Source organism: Panthera leo, chromosome A3 (genome assembly GCF_018350215.1).
Source record: "Panthera leo isolate Ple1 chromosome A3, P.leo_Ple1_pat1.1, whole genome shotgun sequence".
NCBI lineage: Eukaryota > Metazoa > Chordata > Mammalia > Carnivora > Felidae > Panthera > Panthera leo.
In genome coordinates, this window is record NC_056681.1 from 113740596 (window position 1) to 113763517 (window position 22922).

Here is a 22922-nt window from a genome sequence, read left to right on the forward strand (position 1 = left end):
TCCGATTCCCTTCATTATTACATATACTATACTCTTCAGAACAAAGTGATTATATAAATTCTTTCTAAAGGCATTACACATATACAGAAAACCTTACAGAAAATTTGCTAAAGAAAACTACAGATTTTTCTCTACATTTTTATGTATTATTCATACATCCTCTCATTTAAATCACCAAATAGCTATGTTAAGTGCTTGGTTCTGGATAAATCTGACTAGTAAGAGATCCCCACTATTTCAGCTAATTTTTTTCTTTATATATTCACATTATTCATCTTTTAGTTTGGGCAACAATAAATGTGTTTTGGGTTTTTTTGGGTTTTGTTTTGTTTTTAGGTCAGCTCTAAAAAGGAGTGAAGAGGGGTGCCTGGGTGGCTTAGTTGGTTGTAAGTCCAACTCTTGATTTCAGCTCAGGCCATGATTTCACAGTTCACAAGTTTGAACCTTACATCAGGCTTTGCAATGACAGCATGGAGTCTGCTTGAGATTCTCTCTCTTCCCTACCTGTACGTGCCTGCTCTAAGTAAATAAATACAAATTTTAAAAATCATTTTTAAAAAAATAAAAGGAGTGAAGAGATTCAGTTATAGACCTTACAAAATAAATTCCATTCATAGTTTCAACTGTGCCTTAGAGATTACAGATAATCACACTTGTACAAATGCCCCATTTTCTGGTTGGGAAAAAATGAGAATAGTAAAGGACTTGAGGTCATACAGGAATTAAGAAAAAAAAAATCTGTAGGCACAGACAATATGCACTATTAAACAACCATCAATGCTGTTAACCAGAAGCCACATGACTGGAGTGATACTTTAGAAAATAATCTTGGGGCGCCTGGGTGGCTCAGTCGGTTGAGCATCTGACTTCAGCTCAGGTCTTGATTTCAAGGTTCGTGAGTTCAAGCCCCGTGTCAGGCTCTGCGCTGACAGTTCAGAACTGGAGCCTGCTTCAGATTCTGCGTATCCCTCTCTCGCTGTCCCTCCCCCAACTTGCGCTGTCTCTCTCTTTCAGAAATGAATAAACATTAAAAAAAAAAAAAAATTAAAAAAAAAAAGAATCTTGGCAAGAAAAAGCACAACATTCTTAACACAGACTCTCCTTCTCTAAAGATCATATACAATATAAAGAAGAGCTTAATGTGCACATTACTCTAAATTCTAATTAGCTTAATGTGCACATTACTCTAAATTCTAGGTTAGTTTTGGAGAAGTGCTATTAAAATTTTGGCTTAAACTTCAATCAATCAGTGTCTCAATTATGAGTCACATCTTGTTCTGGCTGCGACAACTCTTGCAATTAACTGTAATAAAGTTTGCATTCTAAGGCTAAGTCCTAGTTTAGCTACTAATTAATACAGCAAATCATTAATGTCTTTTGTCTCCAGTTTGCTGTTCAAAATTCTTTCCTGGGGTGTCTGGATGGCTCAGTCAGTTGAGTGTCCTACTCTTGATTTCAGCTGAGGTCATGATTCCGGGTCCTGGGATTGAGCCACGCATCAGGGCCCAGCTGAGCATGCAACCTGTTTAAGATCTTAAGATTCTCAGGGCGCATGGGTGGCTCAGTCAGTTGAGCGTCCGACTTCAGCTCAGGTCATGATCTCACAGTCCGTGAGTTCGAGCCCCACGTCAGGCTCTGTGCTGACAGCTCAGAGCCTGGAGCCTGCTTCGGATTCTGTGTCTGCCTCTCTCCTGCTCATGCTCTGTCTCTCTCTGTCTCAAAAATAAATTAAAAAAACATTTAAAAAATTAAAAAAAGATCTTAAGATTCTCTCTCTCCCTCTGCCCCTCTCTCCTGCTTGCTCGCCCTTTCTCTAAAATAAATAAATAAATAAATAAATTCTTTCCAGGTTTAACAGTATATGATTCTAAAGTTTTCATAAGGGAGTTTACTCAGCTGGAAATAAAATGCAAGGCCTTTTGTATTCACTGTCCTTCCCTACTTAGTTTACAAATAGTCCCTTTAAATGTTATCATAGAATCTTGTGATTAAAATATTCTCTGAAATTAATTTCTGCTTGTTTTAATCTAAGTAAAAAAAAAAAAAAAACAACTCAAAAGAGGTATAAGTTAACTATAATTCCATTTCACTAGGTACAAAGAATGCTTTTCTTGATTTAACAAGAGGAAGATTTCGATCAGGAAGTCATTAGTATGGCAGCGTCATTAAAGGTTTTAGAGTTATAAGGCAGGAAAGGACCTTGACAACTGTTTCCTGGCCTCCAGAAAGGACTGCACTTAAAATTCTTAATCTAAACAAACAAAAGATATATAAATTATGGTGCAAAGAAATACTTTGATAAAGAGTCATATGGTTAGCAGTTTGTCATAGCATGGATGCCTGAACCTCAAAAAGACACCTTTAGCTTAAGATTTTGTAGTATTTTTCATTCCATTTTCATAAAGCAAGAAAAGATGACGAACATATGCAAGAATGCCAGCAATAGCAGTTTCACACGTCCCTTAGTGCCCCCAAAATATAATTAGGTGTAGGTACAAAAAGCAACAAGAAATGTCCAAAAAACTGGTAGTTAGCCTAACATGTTAGCAAGTTAACAAGAATGTCAGAAAATAACAAGATTCCAAACAACTCCAGGAGCACCGGTATTTTAAGTTAAACCAGAGTGAGAACCAGCTAGCTTGGTTGTCAACCCTAGGATAGTTATTATAAAATATTAATTTTAAATTATTTCTTACTATATATTTTATAATATTCTTGTCATTTGCTAAATAAAAACATGTAAAGATAATAAGTGGATTTAAAAGAAAATCTTTGAATAAAATCTACTGCAAAAGAAAATCTTAAAAATGTTTTCACTTCTATTTGCCTGAGAGTGAGGAAGATCAGTAAATTTCAAGTTTAACAGAAAGCCACCTGGAAAAACTACAGGACAAGATTTACTAGTAATTCTCCCTTCCTTTAAAGGCCAAGTGTAGGGGCACCTGGGTGGCTCAGCCGGTAAAGCATTCAACTTTGACTGAAGTCATGATCTCACAGTTCGTGAGTTTGAGCCCCACATAGGGCCCTCTGCTGTCAGCACAGAGCCCGCTTAGGATCCTCTATCCCCTCTCTCTGCCCTTCCCCTGCTTGTGCTTTCTCTCTCAAAATAAACAAACTTAGAAAAAAAATAATAAACTCAAGAGTATCACTAGGTGAGGGATCTTTTCTCCGAATCTTCTCAGTCTAACAACTTCACTTGGAAAGATGAGTAAGAACTCAGTGCTGTAAGATAGTATACTCAGGATGAGATTTACTGTTCTGCTGCTAGATGAGTTCTAGATTTCTGAGAAAGAAGAATATCCTGCAATGAACAATATACATTTTGTTGATACTTTTTAACTTCTTATATGTGTGAAGAAGCTTTTTCTTATTTAACAAGCAACAAGAATGAGGATAAAAACCACCGCATTTCATTGGAAAATGAAATCCATGTGTGCTTAAATCTAAAACAGAATTGTGTATTTGTGCAGCACAACAAAACAATCACATTTTTTGTGTGCCTGGGTGGATCAGTGGGTTAAGCGTCAGACTTTGGCTTAGGTCATGGTCTCGTGGTTTCTGAGTTTAAGCCCCATATCCAGCTCTGCTTCAGATTCTGTGTCCCTCTCTCTCTCTCTCTCTCTCCCCCTTCCCCACTCACACTCTGTCTCTCTCCCAAAAATAAACAAACATTAAAATAAATAAAAATAAATTAAAAAAACAAGCACATTTCACACTGAAAGGATAAAGTCCATTCTTCCATCTTAGTTATAAAAACATTTTGGGTGCTTTGGTGGCTCAGTCAGTTAGCATCTGGCTCTTAGTTTCCACTCAGGTCATGATCTCACACTTCATGGGTTCCAGCCCCACAATGGGCTCTGAGCTGATGGTGCAGAGCCTTCTTGGGATTCTCCCTCTCTCCCCCCATCTCTGCCTGTCCCCTGCTCGTGCTCTCTCTCTCAATAAATATAAATTTAAAAACTTTTAAAATTTACTTAAGAAAACATTTTAATGCTTGCATAGATCAAAGAAAGAGATCAAGAAACCAATGCAAGTACATAATGATTGCTAGATTCACATTACAGTTTGATGTCATTCCATAAGAAAAAATTTTAAAGCCTCTTATAAAACTGTATCTTAGGTTATATTCTTATTCATAGTATTTTGATTTATGGTTTTAATAGCCTTACTATTCGATATTGTAAATTTTTTATATCGTACATATTAATCAAAATCAATTAAATCAGGGCTACTGACTGCCTCAGTTGGAAAAGCATGTAATTCTTGATCTCAGGGTCATGAGTTTGAACCCCACAATGGGTGCAGGGATTACTCAAAAAAATAAACTTAAAAAAAATCAATTAAATCTCCTGAACCTACCTTTGGAAAAATTAAATCTCATTTTGGCATAAACATCATTTAACAGAAATTTCTTTTGTTTGCCTTTTGAGTCTTTTAACTGAACCTTTTATTCTGAAATAATTGTAGATTCACAGGAAGTTGCAAAAATAGTACAGAAAGGTTACATGTACCCTTCATCAAGCTTCCTCTAATGGTACCATGTCATAGAACTATCAAAACCAGGACACTGACATTGGTATAGTCTGCAGACCTTATTCAGGTTTTACCAGTTTTATATGCACATATTCGTGTATTGTATATAGTTCTGTGCAATTTTATCACCTTTATAGATGTATATAATACCTTATGAATTTAAAATATATGAAAATAAATAGTTTAATTATTTTAAATGGTAAACTTTGCTTGACCACCTTTTTTCTCCCCATGAATGGCTGGCTAAAAAGTCATTTTCAGAGCACCTGGGTGGCTCATTCATTTAAGCATTTGACTTCAGCTTAAGTTATGATCTCACGGTTTGTGGGTTCAAGCCCCGTGTTGGGCTCTGTGTTAACAGCTCAGAGTCTGGAGCCTGCTTCGGATTCTGTGTCTCCCTCTCTCCGACTCTGCCCCTCCCCGACTCATTCTCTAGGTCTCAAAAATAAATAAATGTTTAAAAATGTTTTCAATAAAATAAATTTAAAAAATTTTTAAAAAGTCAGTTTCAACTTTCTTTCTTAATATTTTAATGTTTACCTTATTTCTGACAGAGAGAGAGAAAGAGAGACAGAACATGAGCAGTGGAGAGGCAGAGAGGAGACACAGAATCCAAAGCAGGCTCCAGGCTCTGAGCTGTCAGCACAGAGTCCAACACGGGGCTCGAAGTCACAAACCGTGAGATCATGACCTGAGCCAAAGTCGGCCGCTTAACCAACTGAGCCACCCAGGTGACCCTCAACTTTCAAACAGGGAAGAGAAGCTATTCTTGCACACCCATTATATGCCATGTATTACACTTCATTAGCCTATTGTATATTTGTGATAATATTTACATGGATACGATTTTTTTTTTTAAGTAGAAAGTTTTTAGAAAAAAGAAACTAACAATTCCTTTGTCTACGCTACTAACTTGTATCAAATGTAATATCCTTTCTGGGGAGGGGGATCTTCACACAAAGAGTAGGCTAAATGTTTGGACACCTTGACAAAAAATTATCATTTACTCATGGGCTCCTGGGTGGCAAGTTGGTTAAGTGTCCGACTCTTGGTTTCAACTTGGGTCATGATCTCTCAGTATGTGAGCTTAAGCCCCACGTCGAGGTCTATGCTGACAGCAAGGAGCCTGCTTGGGATTCTCTCTCCCCACCTCTCTTTGCCCCTCCCCTGCTCACGCTGCCTCTGTCTCTCTCAAATAAATATAGGGGCGCCTGGGTGGCTCAGTCGGTTAAGCCTCCGACTTCAGCTCAGGTCACGATCTCATGGTCCGTGAGTTCCAGCCCCGCGTCGGGCTCTGGGCTGATGGCTCAGAGCCTGGAGCCTGCTTCCGATTCTGTGTCTCCCTCTCTCTCTGACCCTCCCCCGTTCATGCTCTGTCTCTCTCTGTCTCAAAAATAAATAAACGTTAAAAAAAAAAAAATTTAAAAAAAAAATAAATAAATATATAAATAAACTAAAAGAATTATCATTTAGTCAAAAGAACACTGATAATAATTACTGGATTATTATGTCTACAACTTAGTGATTACAATAATGTACTATAAGTTGTAGATACTATGATTCCTATATAGGAGTGTCTTAGCCTGTTCAGGCTGCCATAACAAAAAGACCATAGTCTGGGTGCCTTATAAACAATAGAAATGGATTTCTCACAATTCTAGAGGCTGGAAGTCTAAGATCAGGGTGCCAACAAAATCAAGTAAGGGTTCTCTTCTGCCTTACAGACTTTTCCTTGTACCCACATACAGGAGTAGGGAGTAATAGGAAGCTCTGTGGAATCTTTTATTAAGAGCACTATTCCCATTTATCAGGGTTCCACCCTCATAACCTAAGTACCTTCCCCAAATCCCCACCTAATACTATTACATTGGGCATTAGGATTTCAATATAATGAATTTTAGGGAGACCCAAACATTCAGACCATAACTGGGGGCAAGAAGACTTAAGAAGGCTGAGCTCAAAAAGCAAAAATTGAACCCAGTCTTCTTATATCAACTTATATAATCAACTATCAGCTTAATGTTTCTTTTTAACTATGTCAAAAGCACCTAAAATTCAATATTCCAAAACTACATTCTTGATATCTAAGGTCTTCCTCTAGTTTCTTCTTTCAGTGAATGATACCATTATCCATCCAGCTGGATAAACTGGAAGTTCAATTATCCTCGACAATTTCCTTCATTCACATGCTCCCTGCTCCATCCAATCCACCATTAAATTGTTACTTTCACCTCTAAATATTTTTGAACCCGCCCACTGTGCTCCATTTCTACTCCCAGCACAAGCTATAGAAAACTGTGACTCCTGCCTGCATGACTATAATGGTCTACTAACTGCTTTCTCCCTAGTCACTCGTGTCTTTGTCTTCTTCCAATCCATTCTCTGAATTGTAGCCAGAAGATTTTTTTTAAAAATAATTTTTAATGTTTATTTATTTTTGCGAGAGAGACAGAGAGCAAGTGGGGGAGGGGCAGAGAGAGAGGGAGACACAGAATCCAAAGCAGGCTCCAGGCTCTGAGCTGTCAGGATGGAGCCAGATGCAGGGCTCAAACTCACAAACTGCAAGATCATGACCTAAGCTGAAGTCGGACGCTTAACTGACTGAGCCACCCAGGCGCCCTGCCAGAAGATTCTTTGTAAAATGCAATTCCTTCACTCTCCTGGTTAAAATCCTTCTGTGGCCTTCCATGGCTTTTTTTAGCTCACGTCCAAAAATCTCTATGCACCCTGCCTACTTCCCCAGAACAATTTTCTGCCCTTCCCCATCTGTGCTCTGGCCACACTAAGCCTCTCAGTTCCTTGAATGAACCAGGATCCCCTTTATCTCAGAAACTTTGTACCAAGCTGTTTTCTCCAACATCACATAATTAAATGCCACCCATTCTTCAGTTCTCATATACTTGCTTCAGGAAATTTTCCTTCATCTCCCAGACTAGATTCCTTTCATAGTCCTCTGGACTTTTCCCTCACAGCGTTTATAATAATATATTTGTGTGATTATTTGATTAATGTCTGTAAGTTCCATGATGGCAAGAACTAAGTGTTTTTGTTGTAGTTTTGTTTTGAACATATCTCCCCAATACTTATAACAATGCCTGACCTATATGGTAGGCAACTAACAAATATGTAGTTCAACAAATGTTGAGTTAATTAATGAATGGAAGGGAAAATAGCTCCATCGAGTTTAAATCAATAAATGACATTAAAACCTTTTAATAAAGCAAACATAAAAATTGGACTTGTATTTTGGAAACATAATCCTGGTCGCACAATGGAAGACTGATTTAAGAGGGGAGAGATTTGCACAGGGGAGTATGGTCAGGAGGCTACAGTATAGATGAGAAATGGTAAGAGCTCAAACTAAGGCAGTGTCAGTAGAGAAGGAAGAATAGATTCATTATACAGTTATTCTGGAGCTAGTCTGAAATAGTTGATGACCAACTCAATATTGAAAAAGTGAAAGAGAGACTAGAGACAAGTTTCTGCCCTTTGGCAAGAGGAACTATATCACAAACATTAAGTCACTTTCACTTTAGTACCTTCCCTGTTTTCAATATTAGTCAATTAATCTATCAATAAATATTTATGAATTACTTAGCTTATTTCTTTAATGCCCTGACAGTGATATAAAAAAGTGAGATACTTTGAGGAGTTTTTGTTTGTTTTTTTTTTTACTTTGAGGAGTTTACAATCTAATTGATAGTACTATATATCCAAACAATGGAACATTATTCATCCAGAAAAGGGAACAGTTACTAATACAAGCTGCAACATGGATGAAACTTAAAAACATTACTTTGAGTACTGAGTAAAAGACACCAGACAAAAAAAGTCACATATTATCCCACTTACATGAATGTCCAGAATAGGCAAACCTATAGGGACAGAAAGTAAATTAGTGGTTGCCAGAGGCTGGGAGACAATGGAGAATAACTAAAAATAGGTATAGGTTTGCTTTTTTGAAGTGATGAAATGTTCTAGGGTTAGACAGTGGTGGTGGATGCACAACTTTATAAATAAACTAAAAACCACTGAATTGTATGCTTTCAAAGGGTGAAGTTTATGGTATATAAATTATATCTCAATTTAAAAATCTAATTTAGATAGCACGTAACATAAAACCCTATTAGTACTGTAAAACACGCTCTTCTGTAGGTATATGACAATGCAAACTGCCAAGTGATCACAGGTGCCAAAGGAGTAAATAGGCCTAAGTTACCAGAGAGGTGGTCAGGAAGGCTATGTAGAGGTAGAACCTGAATTTGGCTATGAGGGATAATGGGATCAGCAGTGAAGGAATGAGAAGAGAAATCATTCCAACGAAAAGAAATGGCAGGGAGAAAGGCATAGAAGCTGCAGGCTTCTGTTAGGCAGAGTTTATCTCCAAAAGCTGCATAAGATACAGTGGGGACAAATTGTTAAGAGTATAAAATATCAAGTAAAAATCAAACTTGTCTTTAGAAGTTATGCATATTCTGCAGAATCTGGATCCTGTGACATGCTCTTCACAAAAGGCTTTTGGTGTTCACTCAGTTTGGAAAATCCTGTATACTACAACCCCCACTTGAGTTTAATTTTTTTTTTTTAATTTATTTTTCGAGAGAGAGAGAGAGAGCAAGCAGGGAGGGACAGAGAGAGGAGAGAGAAAATCCAAAGCAGGCGCCACACTGTCAGTGCAGAGGCCATCACATGGTCGATCTCACAAACCGTGAGATCATGATCTAAGCCAAAATCACGAGTTGAATGCTTAACTGACTGAGCTACTCAGGTGCCCCAAAGGCTCTGGGAGTTCTACATTAAGGAAACTCGTTTACCTTAGGTTAACACATCACTTGTCATGTGTCAAATTTATGTTGTCATGGAACCTCCCCCACTGGGCAACACTGCTGAAGATGGAAGGAAGCAAGCAAAATGCCAAAGAGTAGGGATTCTGGATGCTGAGGAAACAGGAAATAACAGAGATAGTATGGCTGTGACTTAAAAATTTAATTTAAAATCCTGTAATTTAGGAGGGGACCTGTGATGGTAGAGATGTAAAAAACAGAGAAGAAAGAGAAAATGCTAGAGAGAAAAAGTGAAGAGAAAGAAAAGTTCCACAAAAGGCAAGAAGATATGGGCATAAAAGCACTAGTAGAGGGTTATCCTTTTAGAAAAGAGGAAAGAAACCTTTTCTTTAAGATTTGCAGGGAAGATGAATGTTTCCATATAGATACAAAGATACTTAGAGGTACAAAAATATGAAGATGAGAAAATGTCTATCCAGTGGCTTACATCATCTTTCTTGCTTAGTTGTCTGTGTTCATGACTTTCCAACTACTTGTTTAATTCTGTTGAATTAGTACTGGCTTCAGTTTTAGAAGCACAACACCTTTATCTTAATCAAAAAGTATCACATGGTCATTCATTCATCACTAACTGAATTCCTGCTATGTGCTGGGCTCAGTGCTAGGCAGTGGGTATGAGTAAAGCACGGCTTCTAACCCTGAGAATCTCATGGTCTAAATCAGCATTGTTTTAGGTCTGTGAAGATTAATAACTATAAGACATGGACGGCCTCCAGCATGTATTGTACTGGCACAGTTCTTAAGTGAAAGCTCTTTCCCCTTTCAACTGGAAGAACGCCTACTTATCCTCCAAAATATACCTGATCTGTCCCCGAATACTTCCTTGATCCTTTCCTGCAGTTAACCACTTCCTCCTTTGAACAATACTTTCTATAGCATTTATTATGTACAATGAAATTTATCTCTTATTAGACCATTTCTTGGTGCCAGGGACTTCCTCATATGCAGACCCTTACACATGGAGGCACTTATTCCATCCTATATATATAAAACATTATCTATCCTTCAAAGTTAGGCAAATTATCATCTCCATTAAACTATCCGTGATCTTACAGCTAGAAAAAATTTCCTCCTCTTCTAATCATTCATAACATTCTTTTTAAAAAAAAAAAATTTAAACATTTATTTATTTTTGAGACATAATCATTCATAACCTTCTAAATCAGTGCTTCTCAAGCTTTAATGTGCATATAAATCACAGCAGGATCTTTTTAAAATGCAAATTATGATTAAGTCAGACTCTGTATTACTAAGTGCTCAGGACATAAACCAGGCAAAGAATTACTTATTTATCTGATACGAAATAAAGTCAAAGGATCCCTAAAAACTTCTATGCTACACTTTACATATACATAATGGTATCATTACACTGTTGCATTTATACACATGCATTTCAGTACTGCTTTTGGATATAGTTTTATACCATAGACTTGAATGATTCAGCCTGGGTTTCACTACTCATTTATTGGCTGATTCACACATAGCTCATGCGTTTTTAACTTGTACTTATGGAACTTGCTTTTATACACATTATTTTAAATAACTCACATTATGTATGCTATTCATTAAAAATTTTTCATTAAAAAATTTTTTTTCAAATAAGTAATCTCTGCACCCAACATGGGGCTCAAACTCACAACCCCGAGGTCTAGAGTAGCATGCTCTATGATTCAGCCAGCCAGCGTCCCTGCTTTTCATTTTATAGAAGACAATATGGAAGTTTATAGAAACTCTGTAACTCGCCCGATATCACATCACTACTATAAGGCTCAGGACTTTAACTGAAGTCTGCTGGCTCTAAATCCAGCAGTTTTTTAGTTACACTATACAAAATGTGCTAAGTTTTATAGTCCCAAGTATCAATGTCATAGGAGATAAAAGAAAGGAAGAATCATTTATCCCTTCAACAATTATTTTATGATGTTTATAGTCTGGATTCTGTGGCAGGTGCTGGGACACAGAAACAACCAGGGAAGTCTGTTTCTGAGGGACAGTTAAGCAAGGTTTCCCCAAGGAATGAGCATGCCAGTTCAGTGTTAATTCTCAACTTCAGGTAAGGAGCAGAAAGGCATTCAAAGCCTGGGGACTAGGATATGTATAGGTGTGGAGACAAACACTGAGTGAGGCACATTTTAGAACAAAGGATATGTGTGCGTAAATAGTATAGATAGGTATCATTAAGAAAGACCTGGACAGAATCTAGAAGGAAGGTACACTGAAAACACTCATGGTTAGAGAAAAGGCAGGAAAAGGGAGAAGAAAGAAATTACATGATATGCTTAAGAACCAGGGAAAAGACCTGGAGTTACAGAGTCAAATTTTCATGTTAGAGAACAATAAAAACTAAGTGTGGGGCCAGTTAATAATGAAAAATAAGCAGCAGCAGCATTGCTAACATGTACCAAGCTCTTAACTCCACCAGATACGGTACTAAGTGCTGTGCATTTGCAAAATATTTGAGCACTGTGTATTAATTCCCATTTTGTATATGAGAAAGTTGAAACTAAGAGAGGCTAAATGACTTGGGCAATATCATATAGACAGTAACTGGCAAAACCAGGATGCAAACCCAGGACTCTTAACACTATTCTTCAGATACACTATTCAATTTATAAAAATATTTAAGAAAGCAGCATCACAATTTCACTAGCTCTTAATTCAGATCCTTCATGTAGAGGTTACTGAACTTCTCTAAGCCTCATTTTCATGACAAAATACAAGAATAATGAAGCTCAGCAGAATTCTTATAAGGATCAAACAAGTTATTTGCTTAAAATACTCTATAAATTTAAACTGTACAATGTTATATACGCCTGAGGGTATTATTAGACATATATCTATCCTTGTCTATACATCCTCGGTATATAGGAAGCGTAGGTATCCTTAAAAGGCTAAATGGAGAAGTTCGAATAAACCTTATATCCGTTAGGTTTACTTATTCCAGGCTTCTTGGTTTCGTGTACAGAGTCAGAGGGTTTGCTTGTTATATCATTGTTAGAATTCTTAGGTGTATTTAAGAGAGGTTATTCCAGGGGTGCCTGGGTGGCTCAGTCAGTTGAGCGTCCGGCTTCCGCTCCGGTCATGATCTCTCGGTCTGTGGGTTCAAGCCCCGCATCTGGCTCTGTGCTGACAGCTCAGAGCCTGGAGCCTGTTTCGGATTCTATGTCTCCCTCTTCCTCTGACCCTCCCCTGTTCATGCTCTCTCTCAATCTCAAAAATAAATAAATGTTAAAAAAAATTTTTTTTTAAAAAAAGGGAAGTTATTCCTGGGGGCAGGGGGAGGATAGGAAACATATATACATAAATACACGAGTTTGAACAAGAATTCAAAATTTTTGAACAATTCAAAAGGCCATTTTTTTAAGGTCTGGAAAATTAAATTTGATATTCCTCCCGAAGCACTATGCTACCAAGTATAGATTAAACAAATCGAAATCTTTTGTGTTGCTGTATTTCACCAAATATTCATATTAGCTTTATTTATATATTTATTTAAAAAAATTTTTTTAATGTTTATTTATTTTTGAGAGAGACAGAGACAGTATGCGAGTGGGTTAGGGGCAGAGAGAGAGGGCGACACAGAAGCTGCAGCAGGCTCCAGGCTCTGAGCTGTCAGCACAGAGCCCGATGTGGGTCTCGAACTCACAAGCTGTGAGATCATGACCTGAGCTGAAGTCAGACGCTCAACCGACTGAGCCACCCAGGTGTCCCTATTCATATTAGCTTTAAAATAAATGTATCAGCTATGTTCTCCACGATAAATAAAAATTTTATTTTCCATTTTAAGTTACGACCAAAACTACAATATTATTTTTTAAACAACGCCACTGAGAAATCAAAACAAGGAAAACAAAACAAAGGAAAATAAGCTATACTAACTGATGCACTCTGAAATCAGATTTCTGAGCAAACGTTAGGCTCTCTAGATTGAAATTTCTACAGCTTTATGCATACTTTTTTTTTCATATAGGGCAGTAAGTCTAGTCGTTGGCAAATAATTGGTGTATACAGTCTAATAAAATTCGAAACCGACTAGCAGAGAAACAGGTCAGAAAGAGTCTGGTAAGGAACAGAGAAAAGGAGGAAAAACTTTCCTACGATGTAGGAAAAGAAAAATCTCTCCGGCACAACGGCTTCCTCACAACAGCACAAGGAAATACGTAGATGCCCTTGGGGACACCTAACTGTATTACAAGAACTTTCAAACAAACTTGGGCCCGCTTCTCTGAATATTGAGGTCAAACACTACACAACAGGAGGAAAACTGGGACGTAGGCAGGATATCGGAGTCCATACAAAACACGAACTCCTCTAAGAAGTTTGTATTCGCAGTGCCGAATCTAACATCGGCATCAAGTTCTCTCTCGGTAAATAAGAGAGGAACACAGCTCTCCTACCTCGTTTTCATTCTTTGACACCCACCCTCGCCAACTGGACCACTCCTTTTTTGATTAACAGCAAGTCATTGCAGAAATAAAATCTTACGGTTCCGTGGGCCCCGCTGAGGTGTGGGGAGAGCCAGAAGCCAAGTGAGTAATTTGGAACGCCTTCCCAAAGCCCTCCGTCCACTCAGGCCCCCTCGGAAGGCCGGGCAGGCGCAGAGGGCTCGAGTCCCCAGGCGGCTCCCTGCCGGTCCCCACCCGGCCGCAACCGCCTCGGCACCACAAAGAGCCCACCGCGTCGCACCCCGCGTCCACCTGGGGCTCAGGCTCACCTTCCGCGTCTGCCGAAGAGACAAAGGTGAAGTCCCCGTTCGAGGGGGAATACGCCGGGGGTGGGCCCGGCGGCTGCATCTCGCGGCCCCTCCGAGCCAGCGGCGGTGGAGGAGGCTGCGGCTGGGCCCAGGCCCCAAGGCGGCCGCGACACCGGCCCGCACGCGCGCCCTACGGTGAGGCCCGCGAGCCGGGAGGTGCAAGCTGGGAGCGAGGCCGGAGACGAGCTGCCCCCGAGTCTGCCCCACCAAAGTCTCTTAGGTGGCGGCCGCCCAAACACCACGACGCCGGCGCTCTGACAGGACCATAACAGTGACAGCGCCCCTTGGATTGGCTCTTTGTAATGTGCTCTCCCATTGGCTCCTGGAGGAAGGTTCCGATTGGGTCTGCCCATTGTTGATTCCGGAAGTTGACCCAAGGACAGGAAGTTCACTTCTAATTGGTGGGACCTCTAGGTTTCCACAGCTCTTCTTGGCTGCTATTTTTTACTTGACGTGTCTTCTCTTGTGGCTTTTCTTTGTTTCTTTCGTCCGTTTTTGTTAACTGGACAAATTCTAAAAATATTTTAGAGCTAGGAACATTTCTGGAGGTCTAGGATCCCCAGATTGCGTTGTCTTCAGTCATTAAGTAATTGTAATAACATTTTGACTGAATTATATATCATCCCTGAGAGTCATGTGTGAAAGGAAGGGGGCTGCACTGGATAATAAAAAAGAAGATAAGTTGTAAATTGCTACCTAGAAACTAGGGCTGTCATCTAGACACACTTGTGTATTTATGAGAGAGACAACTGAGGCCAGAAAAGAGAAGTACCCTAATGGAGGGTACTCAAATCTCCTGACTTCTAGTTCAGGGCTCTATTCGCTACAAGGCCCTGTCTGTTGATACACTTACCAAAGTTTACAAACTCATCTAGGTTTTTTGTTTGGTTTGTTTTATTTTAGAGAGAGTGGGAGGGTAGGAGGGAGAGGGGCGAGGGGTTAGAGAGAGAGAGAATCCCAAGCAGATTCTATGCACAGAGGGTGATGTGGGGCTCGATTTCAGGAATTGTGAGATCATGACCTGAGTGAAAATCAAGAGTCCTACACTCAAGGGACTGAGCCACCCAGGTGCCCCACCCACTGAGGTTCTTAAATCTTTAAATATATATACTTAAATTTAATGTCCAAGCTACATAACCATGGCTTCCAATTTGGAAGGAGAGGGTTTGAGGATATATCATGAGACAGACTTGCAGAGATGCATGATGCATAAGCAGTAGAGCAATGGGAAGGCATGGCCATTAATGTGTAAAAAGGAATATTGATATTTTTTGCATAGGAGGTAACAAGTTGGTACTTAAAGGATGAGCAAAAACTTGCTGGCAAAGAGGATGGGTTGTGGGGCGGGGGGAGTGTGCTGTCAGCTTGGGTCAGAACATTCCAGAAACCATTTAATGGACTTGGGAAACTGGAAGTCATTTAGTTTACTTGGAGCTTATATTTCATAGGAGAGAATGGGTACAGATGAGATTGCATGAATAGGTAAAGAAGAAATCATGAATAATCTTACCTGCTATTCAAAGGATTAGCTTTTCTTCATGGAAGTATTGGAGGAACCATTAAAGGAGTTAGAGCAAAGGAATAACATATCAGATATCCTTGTTAGAATTATTACTTAAAATATCCACAGTAGTAGGTATTTTGACTTGAAGAGCAGAGACTTGTTTTTTTTTTTTTAGTTTATTCATTTCTGCAAGTGAGAGAGAGTGGGGGAGGGGCAGAGAGAGAGGGAGAGAGAGAATCCCAGGCAGGCTCTGCACCGTCAGCTCAGAGCCCAATGCAGGGCTCGAACCTACAAACCATGAGATCATGACCTGAACCAAAACCAAGAGTCAGACACTTAACTAAGCCACCTAGGCACACCTGGAGATCAGAGACTTGTATGAGACTTTTGCAGAAATAAAAGTAAATTGTGGATGAGGGTTGCAACATTGGGGATGGAAAAGAGGAAGCCCATATGAGACATATTAAGTTTAGGAACTCACAGGACTTAGTGATCAAAGAGAAGAGATTTGGAGTGAAGAAGAGGAAAGAGCCTAGCGTGACTTCATGTTTCTTGCTTAGGTGGTTGGAAGTGTTATTTATTAAGTGAGTAAATAAAAGAGGACCTAGTTTGGGGAGAAGGGAAAGTTTTGAACAACCTGCACTAGAACATGCAGGTTGAGCTGTCTAGTTATTCTTTGGTAATAATGACCCCGTGCACAGTGTAGCCTTGTAATTTTCAATGTATGGTTGGTAATTGCATCTATGAGTACAGAAGAGATTTCCCAGTAAGAGTGTAGTGAGTGAGAGAAGAGTGCCAAGAGTGATACTCTCCGGAATACCAATATTTAAAGGCAATCTAGGAGGGGGTTGGGCTACAAAGGAGGTGAGATGAGTTGCAGTTTAAAATAGGATGGTCAGGATAGGCAAAATTGGGAAAGTCACATTTGAGCAAAGATTTGAAGGATGTGATCATTTGTACTGGGTCCACTCAGTTAAGTTGGAACTGATTCCTATAATCCATTTTCCCATATGCCTTTAGGCTAGAGTTTCTCAAAAGAAGAGTTTGCACAAGATTTGTAAGGTACAAATGAAGCAGTAGCCATTGCACTCAGTAGGTTGAGCCTCCAACTTTCGGTCAGGTCATGATCTCGTGGTTTACAGGTTCAAGCCCCGGGTCGGGCTCTGTGCTGACAGCTCAGAGTCTGGAGCCTGCTTCAGATTCTGTGTCTCCCTCTCTCTCTATTCCTCCCCTGCTCATTCTCTGTCTCTCAAAAATAAATAAATGTTAAAAAAATTAAAAAATAAATAAATAAAAATGTCTACAAGGAAGGAAAAAAAACCACTCCACAATTGCAACAGAAGAGCAGTTCCTCATTCTGATGATGGACATATGTGGTAGGCAGAATAATGACCCCCAAAGATGTCCAATCCTAATACCCAGAACCTCTGACTATGTTATGTTACATGGCAAAGGATAATTAAGACTGCAGATGGAATCTTTGCTACTAGTGTTAACAAAGGTCTTTAATGTGATATGAAAAGCACAAATCATAAAAGAAATGGTGACTTGAACTTCACAAAATTTAAAAACTGCTGACGACATTAAGTCAATGAATGAAAAGACAAACCACAGACTGGGAGGAAATATTCACTATCCATATATCTGACAAATGATTTGTCTTTAGAATACTTAGATAATTTTTATAAATCATTGTCATTAAAACATGGAAGAAAAATTCACAGATATATTTCATGAAAGAAGATATTCATTTGGCCAATAAGCACATTAAGGGCGCCCAACATCATTAGTCACAATGGAAATGGAAATTATCACCACAATGAGATACCACTGCAGACTCATTAGAAAAGCTACATTTAACAGGACTGATAATACTAAGCATTGGAGAGGTTGTGGACCAACTGGAACTCTAACACATAAGGACAACTGTTTGGCAGTTTTTAAAAAATTTTTTTAATGTTCATTTATTTTTGAGACAAACAGAGAGAGAATGGAGACACTCTCCACTGAGGGGCAGAGAGAAAGGGAGACACAGAATCCCAAGCAGGCTCCAGGCTCTGAGCTGTCAGCACACAGCCCAACATGGGGCATGAACTCACAAACCGTGAGATCATGACCCTAGCTAAAATCGGGGACTTAACCGACTGAGCCACCCAGGTTCCCCTGCTTCTCCTTTATAAGGACATTTGTGATCACATTTAGAACTCATCCAGATAATCCAGGACTAGGTCCCCATCTCAAGATCCATATCTACAAAAATACAACATTTACGATCTCCAGGGGTTAAGACCTGATACATTTGGGTAGCCCACTATGTTCACATTTCTACGTTTCCCCTTTTTATCCTGTATTATATAATTTGTTATTAAAAAGCAATATGAGTTTATTACAGAAAATTAGAATATACAGATAAGCAAGCAAAGAAGAAAAATTTTAATTACCATAATCCTACCTCTCCCCAGACTATTTATATAGTTCTTTCTCCATGAACATACATTTACATTAAAATTTAGGGGGTGCCTGGGTGGCTCAGTTGGTTAAGCATCTGACTTTGGCTCAGGTCATGATCTCGCGGTTCTTGAGTTCAAGTTCTGCACCCAAGTCTCTGCTGTCAGCATAGAGCCTGCTTCAGATCCTCTGTTCCCCTTTCTCTGCCCCTAGCCTGCACTCTCTCCCTCTCTCTCTCTCTCAAAAATAAATAAACACACACAAAAAATTTAAAACCCAGCCAGTAGCACAGCCCTTGATCTCACATCAGAGAAACCCAGCTCACAAGCTGGAAAAGACTGCTGTTACTCCCATAGAAAACCCGATATGCAGAAAATGATTTAGGGGACAACTTAGATATCCCCCTCTGTCAGGTGAACGTCAGAGTGCTCTTTTTGAACTAGGCAGTTAAGGAACATAAAAAGTTCATGGTAGTTTGTGCAAAGATAGAGGAAAGATTACACAAGAGTGTCATTTTCAAGAGAACTTCCGGGAGATTTCTCCATTTCCAGAGCTGAATGTCAACTGGCTTCCTGGAGTCTGTGATCACAAGGTTTGAACGTGTGTGTGTCAGTGGAACCTATGGCTCTTCACATTCAGGAGAATGTCCCATGCATCCATTTGCTCTGTGCTAATGTTGCCCAGGACCCTGATGACCGAGAATATACATGTGCTAGAAGTCTGCTGGGATCCATGGCACGGGTGGCCGTGACTGCAATAGCAATATGCTTTAGCCAACCCGACTGGCTCATTTAATTTCTCTCTCACTCATTTAATCATAAAAATTAGAAATTAAATGTTCAAAAACACTTTGCTTCATTTTAGCTATAGAATAAATAAACCAACAGAAGTAAGACTGCTGTGTTGTGAATAATGAGTATAGTGTCTCATGAGTAATTCCTTTCCTGATGCGAATTTCTAGCTATTGTGCCTTTAAGGTTCACGGTCAGCTTCTTTCCCTTGCTACTTCTACTTCCTCTCATCTTCCCTTTCTGAACTGGTAGTTTTGGTATCCAAACCATTCTTACTACACTTTGGAAAAAAAAAAAGGGAACTTATGTTGGCCCTTCTCTTACAATCCCCTACCACAGGGGCAGGGAGACATCCAACCCACACAACACTTTACGTGAAACAGGAAGCTAATAAGAAGAAACGTTATTTTGAAAGCCTCTTTTGATCCACCAAGAAGAGGGCAACTGGATTGCTCAGCCAGGTAACATGGGGAGAGAGAAGGGGGCTTTAGGTGGGTTTCAGAATCAAATACTAAACTGTGGGTTTACATTCAATTAAAGCTTGGGTGTGGGGATATAAAAGGCTTACCACTGAAGAATGTGCTTTTGCATGGCTGGCTGGATTTGACTGCTGGGAAACTTTTAGGGGTGTTAGCCTGGTCTGCTGGGGTGTCATGAGATTACTTGGAATTGATGCTAAATGCACATTAAGTCAGAGAGGTGTGTTTTTCTATGAGACAAAGTGAAGGAAAGGACTTTGAAAAATACTTGTTGGACTTATAGAAAGGAAACCTACTCTTTTTCCTAAAAGTGTTGTTAGAGTCATAGGTCAGAACTGAAAAGGCCTGGGGGTGGGGGAGCTACGTAGTCCCTTCAGCCTCTGAATTCCTGACAAGAAAGCTGATATCTGGAGAGAGAAGTGAAGGAAACTGCTGTTCACAGGACATCTATTATTGACAGTACTGACAGGGTCTCTACATACTTTCTCTCAGTTAATCCTTACAACCCTAGTTTAGAGAGGTGGAAACTGGCAGAGAGTTTAAATGACTGCTTCAGGGTGCCTGGTTGGCTCAGTTGGTTAAGTAACCTACTCTTGATTTTGGCTCAGGTCATGATCTCACTGTTCATGGGATTGAGCCCTGCATCAGGCTGCTTGGAATTCTCTCTCTCTCTTTAAATTAATAAACTTAAAAAAAAAAAAAAAGATAGAACCACGTCTCCTGTCACTCTCTTAAGAGTTGGGCAAACTTCTCCGCTGTTTTATAGTCTGCTCAGGCCACCATCACAGAATACCACAGAAACAGAAAGCATTTTTCTCACAGTTCTTGAGGCTACAGTTCAAGATCAAAGTGTCAGAAGTTTTGGTTTCCCCTGAAACCTTTGTTTTCAAAAAAAAAATTTCTTTAATATTTATTTTTGAGAGAGAGACAGAGCATGAGTGGGAGAGGGGCAGAGAGAGAAAGGGAGACACAGAATCCAAAGCAGGCCCCAGGCTCTGAGCTGTCAGCTCGGAGCTCCTCGCAGGGCTCGAACCCACAGACCGCAAGATCATAACCTGAGCCAAAGTCAGATGCTTAACCAACTGAGCCACCCAGGTGTCACCTGAAACCTTGGTTTTCAGACGGCTGCCTTTTCACTGTGTCCTCACATGGTCTCCACTGGGCAAGAATCCCTGGGGTCTCTCTTTGCGTGTACAAATCTTACCTTCTTATAGGACCCCAGTCAGATTAGATTAGGGCCCACTCTCATTTAACTTAATTACCTCTTTACAGGCCTTATTTCCAAATAGTCATAGAGTGAGTACTGGGGGTTAGGGCTTCAACATATGGATTTTGGGGAACATAATTCAGCTATAACACTAATACTAAGAATAATATTTTCTAGTATCTAAACTGAATATGAATTTTTGGCAACTTCAGAATCAGCTGAGATGCCTGCCTGATGATCCACATAGCAATTTTAATTCATTATTTTAGCAGACAAAGTGACTGATGGCCAACTCAGGGACTAGCTTATTGTGTTTACATGTGAATATAAGGATCTTCTTGGCTCCTTCCTCTATCTTCTTCCTCTTGTCTGTTCTCAGTGAACTCTGACTCAGTCAGTGGAGGTCTGATACCTCCAAGACCCATACCTTTTTTGTGGGGGTAGAAAGGGAGGGAAGAAACTATAGTAGCTCCTGTTTACTGAGTCTTTTCTGTGTACTAAGGCCTCCCAGTTTAACGGTGGTAGAGCTGGAATTTGCACTCAGTCCTGACACCAAAATAGGCCCTTGCTCACACTCACGTGCTATCCTCATCCTTGCTTCCAGGCTGTAACCCCCCATGGCTCCTTCTCTATGCTGCCCCTCTGCCTAGAAATACCCTTCTGCCTTTACTGCCTGGTGAACTTTGGTTTCCTTCCAAACAACTCAAAAGTAATCTCTTCCAGGCAGAATTAAATATCCCTCCACAGGGGTTGCTCTAGAACAATGACCTTCAAAACTGCATTGACTGCCACTCGCAATAAGAAATACATCTTCTAAGGGCGCCTGGGTGGCTCAGTCGGTTGAGCGTCCTTCTTCAGCTCAGGTCATGATCTCGTGGTCTGTGAGTTTGAGCCCCATGTCGGGATCTGTGCTGACAGCTCAGAGCCTGGAGCCTGGTTTGGATTCTGTGTCTCCCTCTCTCTCTGCCCCTCCCCTGCTCATGCTCTGTCTCTCTCTCTGTCAAAAATAAACATTAAAAAAAAATTTTTTTTTTAAAGAAATACATATTCTATCACTACCCAGTGCCAGGGTACATAAATAATTGAAATAAAACGTTCATGTGTTCTGATAGTTTTAATTCTATTTCATTAAAAATATATATCCTAAGGCACCTGCCTGGCTCAATCAGAGGAGCATGCGACTCTTAATCTTGGGGTTGTGTATTCGAATCCCTCATTGGGTGTAGACATTACTTAAAATAAAAACAGAAATAAACTTAAAAAAATTAAAAAACTAAAAATATATATACTAATTGTAACCCACTTAAGTTACTATCATGACCTGCTAATGAGTTGGCCGATTTGAAAAACTGCTCACGAAGATACTCTTTCTCGTTTTGACAACTTTTCTTGTTTCTCTCATCTCTGAAAGCCTCAGATCCTCCAGCTCTACATATAAATGTGCTGGGGTCCAGTTCTTTTCTGATACTGGTTCCTGAGAGGTTTCTGATTATCAGTTTCTACTCCTTCTGGGTTTCTACTCCAGGAAGTAGGACTTTCTGTATCTTCCTGTCTTTCTCTCCAGCCTGGGGGGCACCTGTTTGCCCCAATTCTCTGACAGATCTAAAAAGAAGTGTTGATTTTCAGTTTAGGCAGTTACTTTTTACTTGGTATGCAGATGGAGTAATGACTTCTTTATACGCCAGACCATAAAACAGAAGTCAAAAAGGCTTCCTTTAAAAAGAGAAAGCAATAAGGGTGCCTGGGTGTCTTAGTTAAGCGTCCAACTCTTGCTTTCGGTTCAGGTCATGATCTCATGGTTTGTGAGGTTGAGCCCTGCATCAGGCTCCGTGCTGAGCATGGGGCCTTCTTGGGACTCTCTCTCTCTGCCTCTCCCTTGCTCACACACTCTCTCTCTCTCTCAAAATAAATAAAACATTAAAAAAATAGAAATCAATAATTTTTTTAACATCTATTTATTTTTGAGAGACACAGAGAAACAGTGTGAGCAGGGTAGGGGCAGAGAGAGAAAGAGACACAGAATCCGAAACAGGCTCCAGGCTCAGAGCTGTCAGCACAGAGCCCAATGCGGGTCTCAAACTCATGAACCTTGAGATCATTACCTGAGCTGAAGTCAGACACTTAACCGACTGAGCCACTCAGGCGCCCCAAGAGAAATCAGTAAAACTTTAAATTTATATGGAAATGCAAACAGTTCTTAAAAAAAAAAATTGAAGAGTTTACACTACCTGATTTCAAGACTTATTATAAGGATGCAATAATCAAGACAGTGTGATAATGGCATAAGAACAGACATATAAATCAATGGAACAGAAGCAGAATCCAGAAGCAGATTCACAAATTCAATGGGTAAAGGATATTTT

At 39.7% G+C, this 22922-nt stretch overlaps 2 protein-coding genes across 4 annotated transcripts in view; one reads left to right on the forward strand and one right to left on the reverse strand.

Annotated features, from left to right (window-relative positions):
* The window catches only part of YIPF4 (Yip1 domain family member 4), a 28909-nt gene extending 14499 nt beyond the window's left edge, over positions 1 to 14410 (reverse strand). Inside the window, exon 1 of the mRNA XM_042933290.1 lies at positions 14092 to 14410. Within this exon, the coding sequence (XP_042789224.1) occupies positions 14092 to 14170 (79 nt within the window). The 5' untranslated portion in view covers positions 14171 to 14410. The remainder of the gene's footprint in view (positions 1 to 14091) is intronic.
* A 777-nt stretch (positions 14411 to 15187) lies between these two features.
* The window catches only part of NLRC4 (NLR family CARD domain containing 4), a 40896-nt gene continuing 33161 nt past the window's right edge, over positions 15188 to 22922 (forward strand). For 2 of the 3 annotated variants that reach the window (XM_042933292.1, XM_042933294.1), the window contains exon 1: positions 19194 to 19334. The gene's annotated coding sequence lies outside the window, so the exon portion shown is untranslated. Of the gene's footprint in view, positions 15216 to 19193; positions 19335 to 22922 lie in introns of those variants that run through there. The other variant, XM_042933293.1, reaches the window with a different exon arrangement.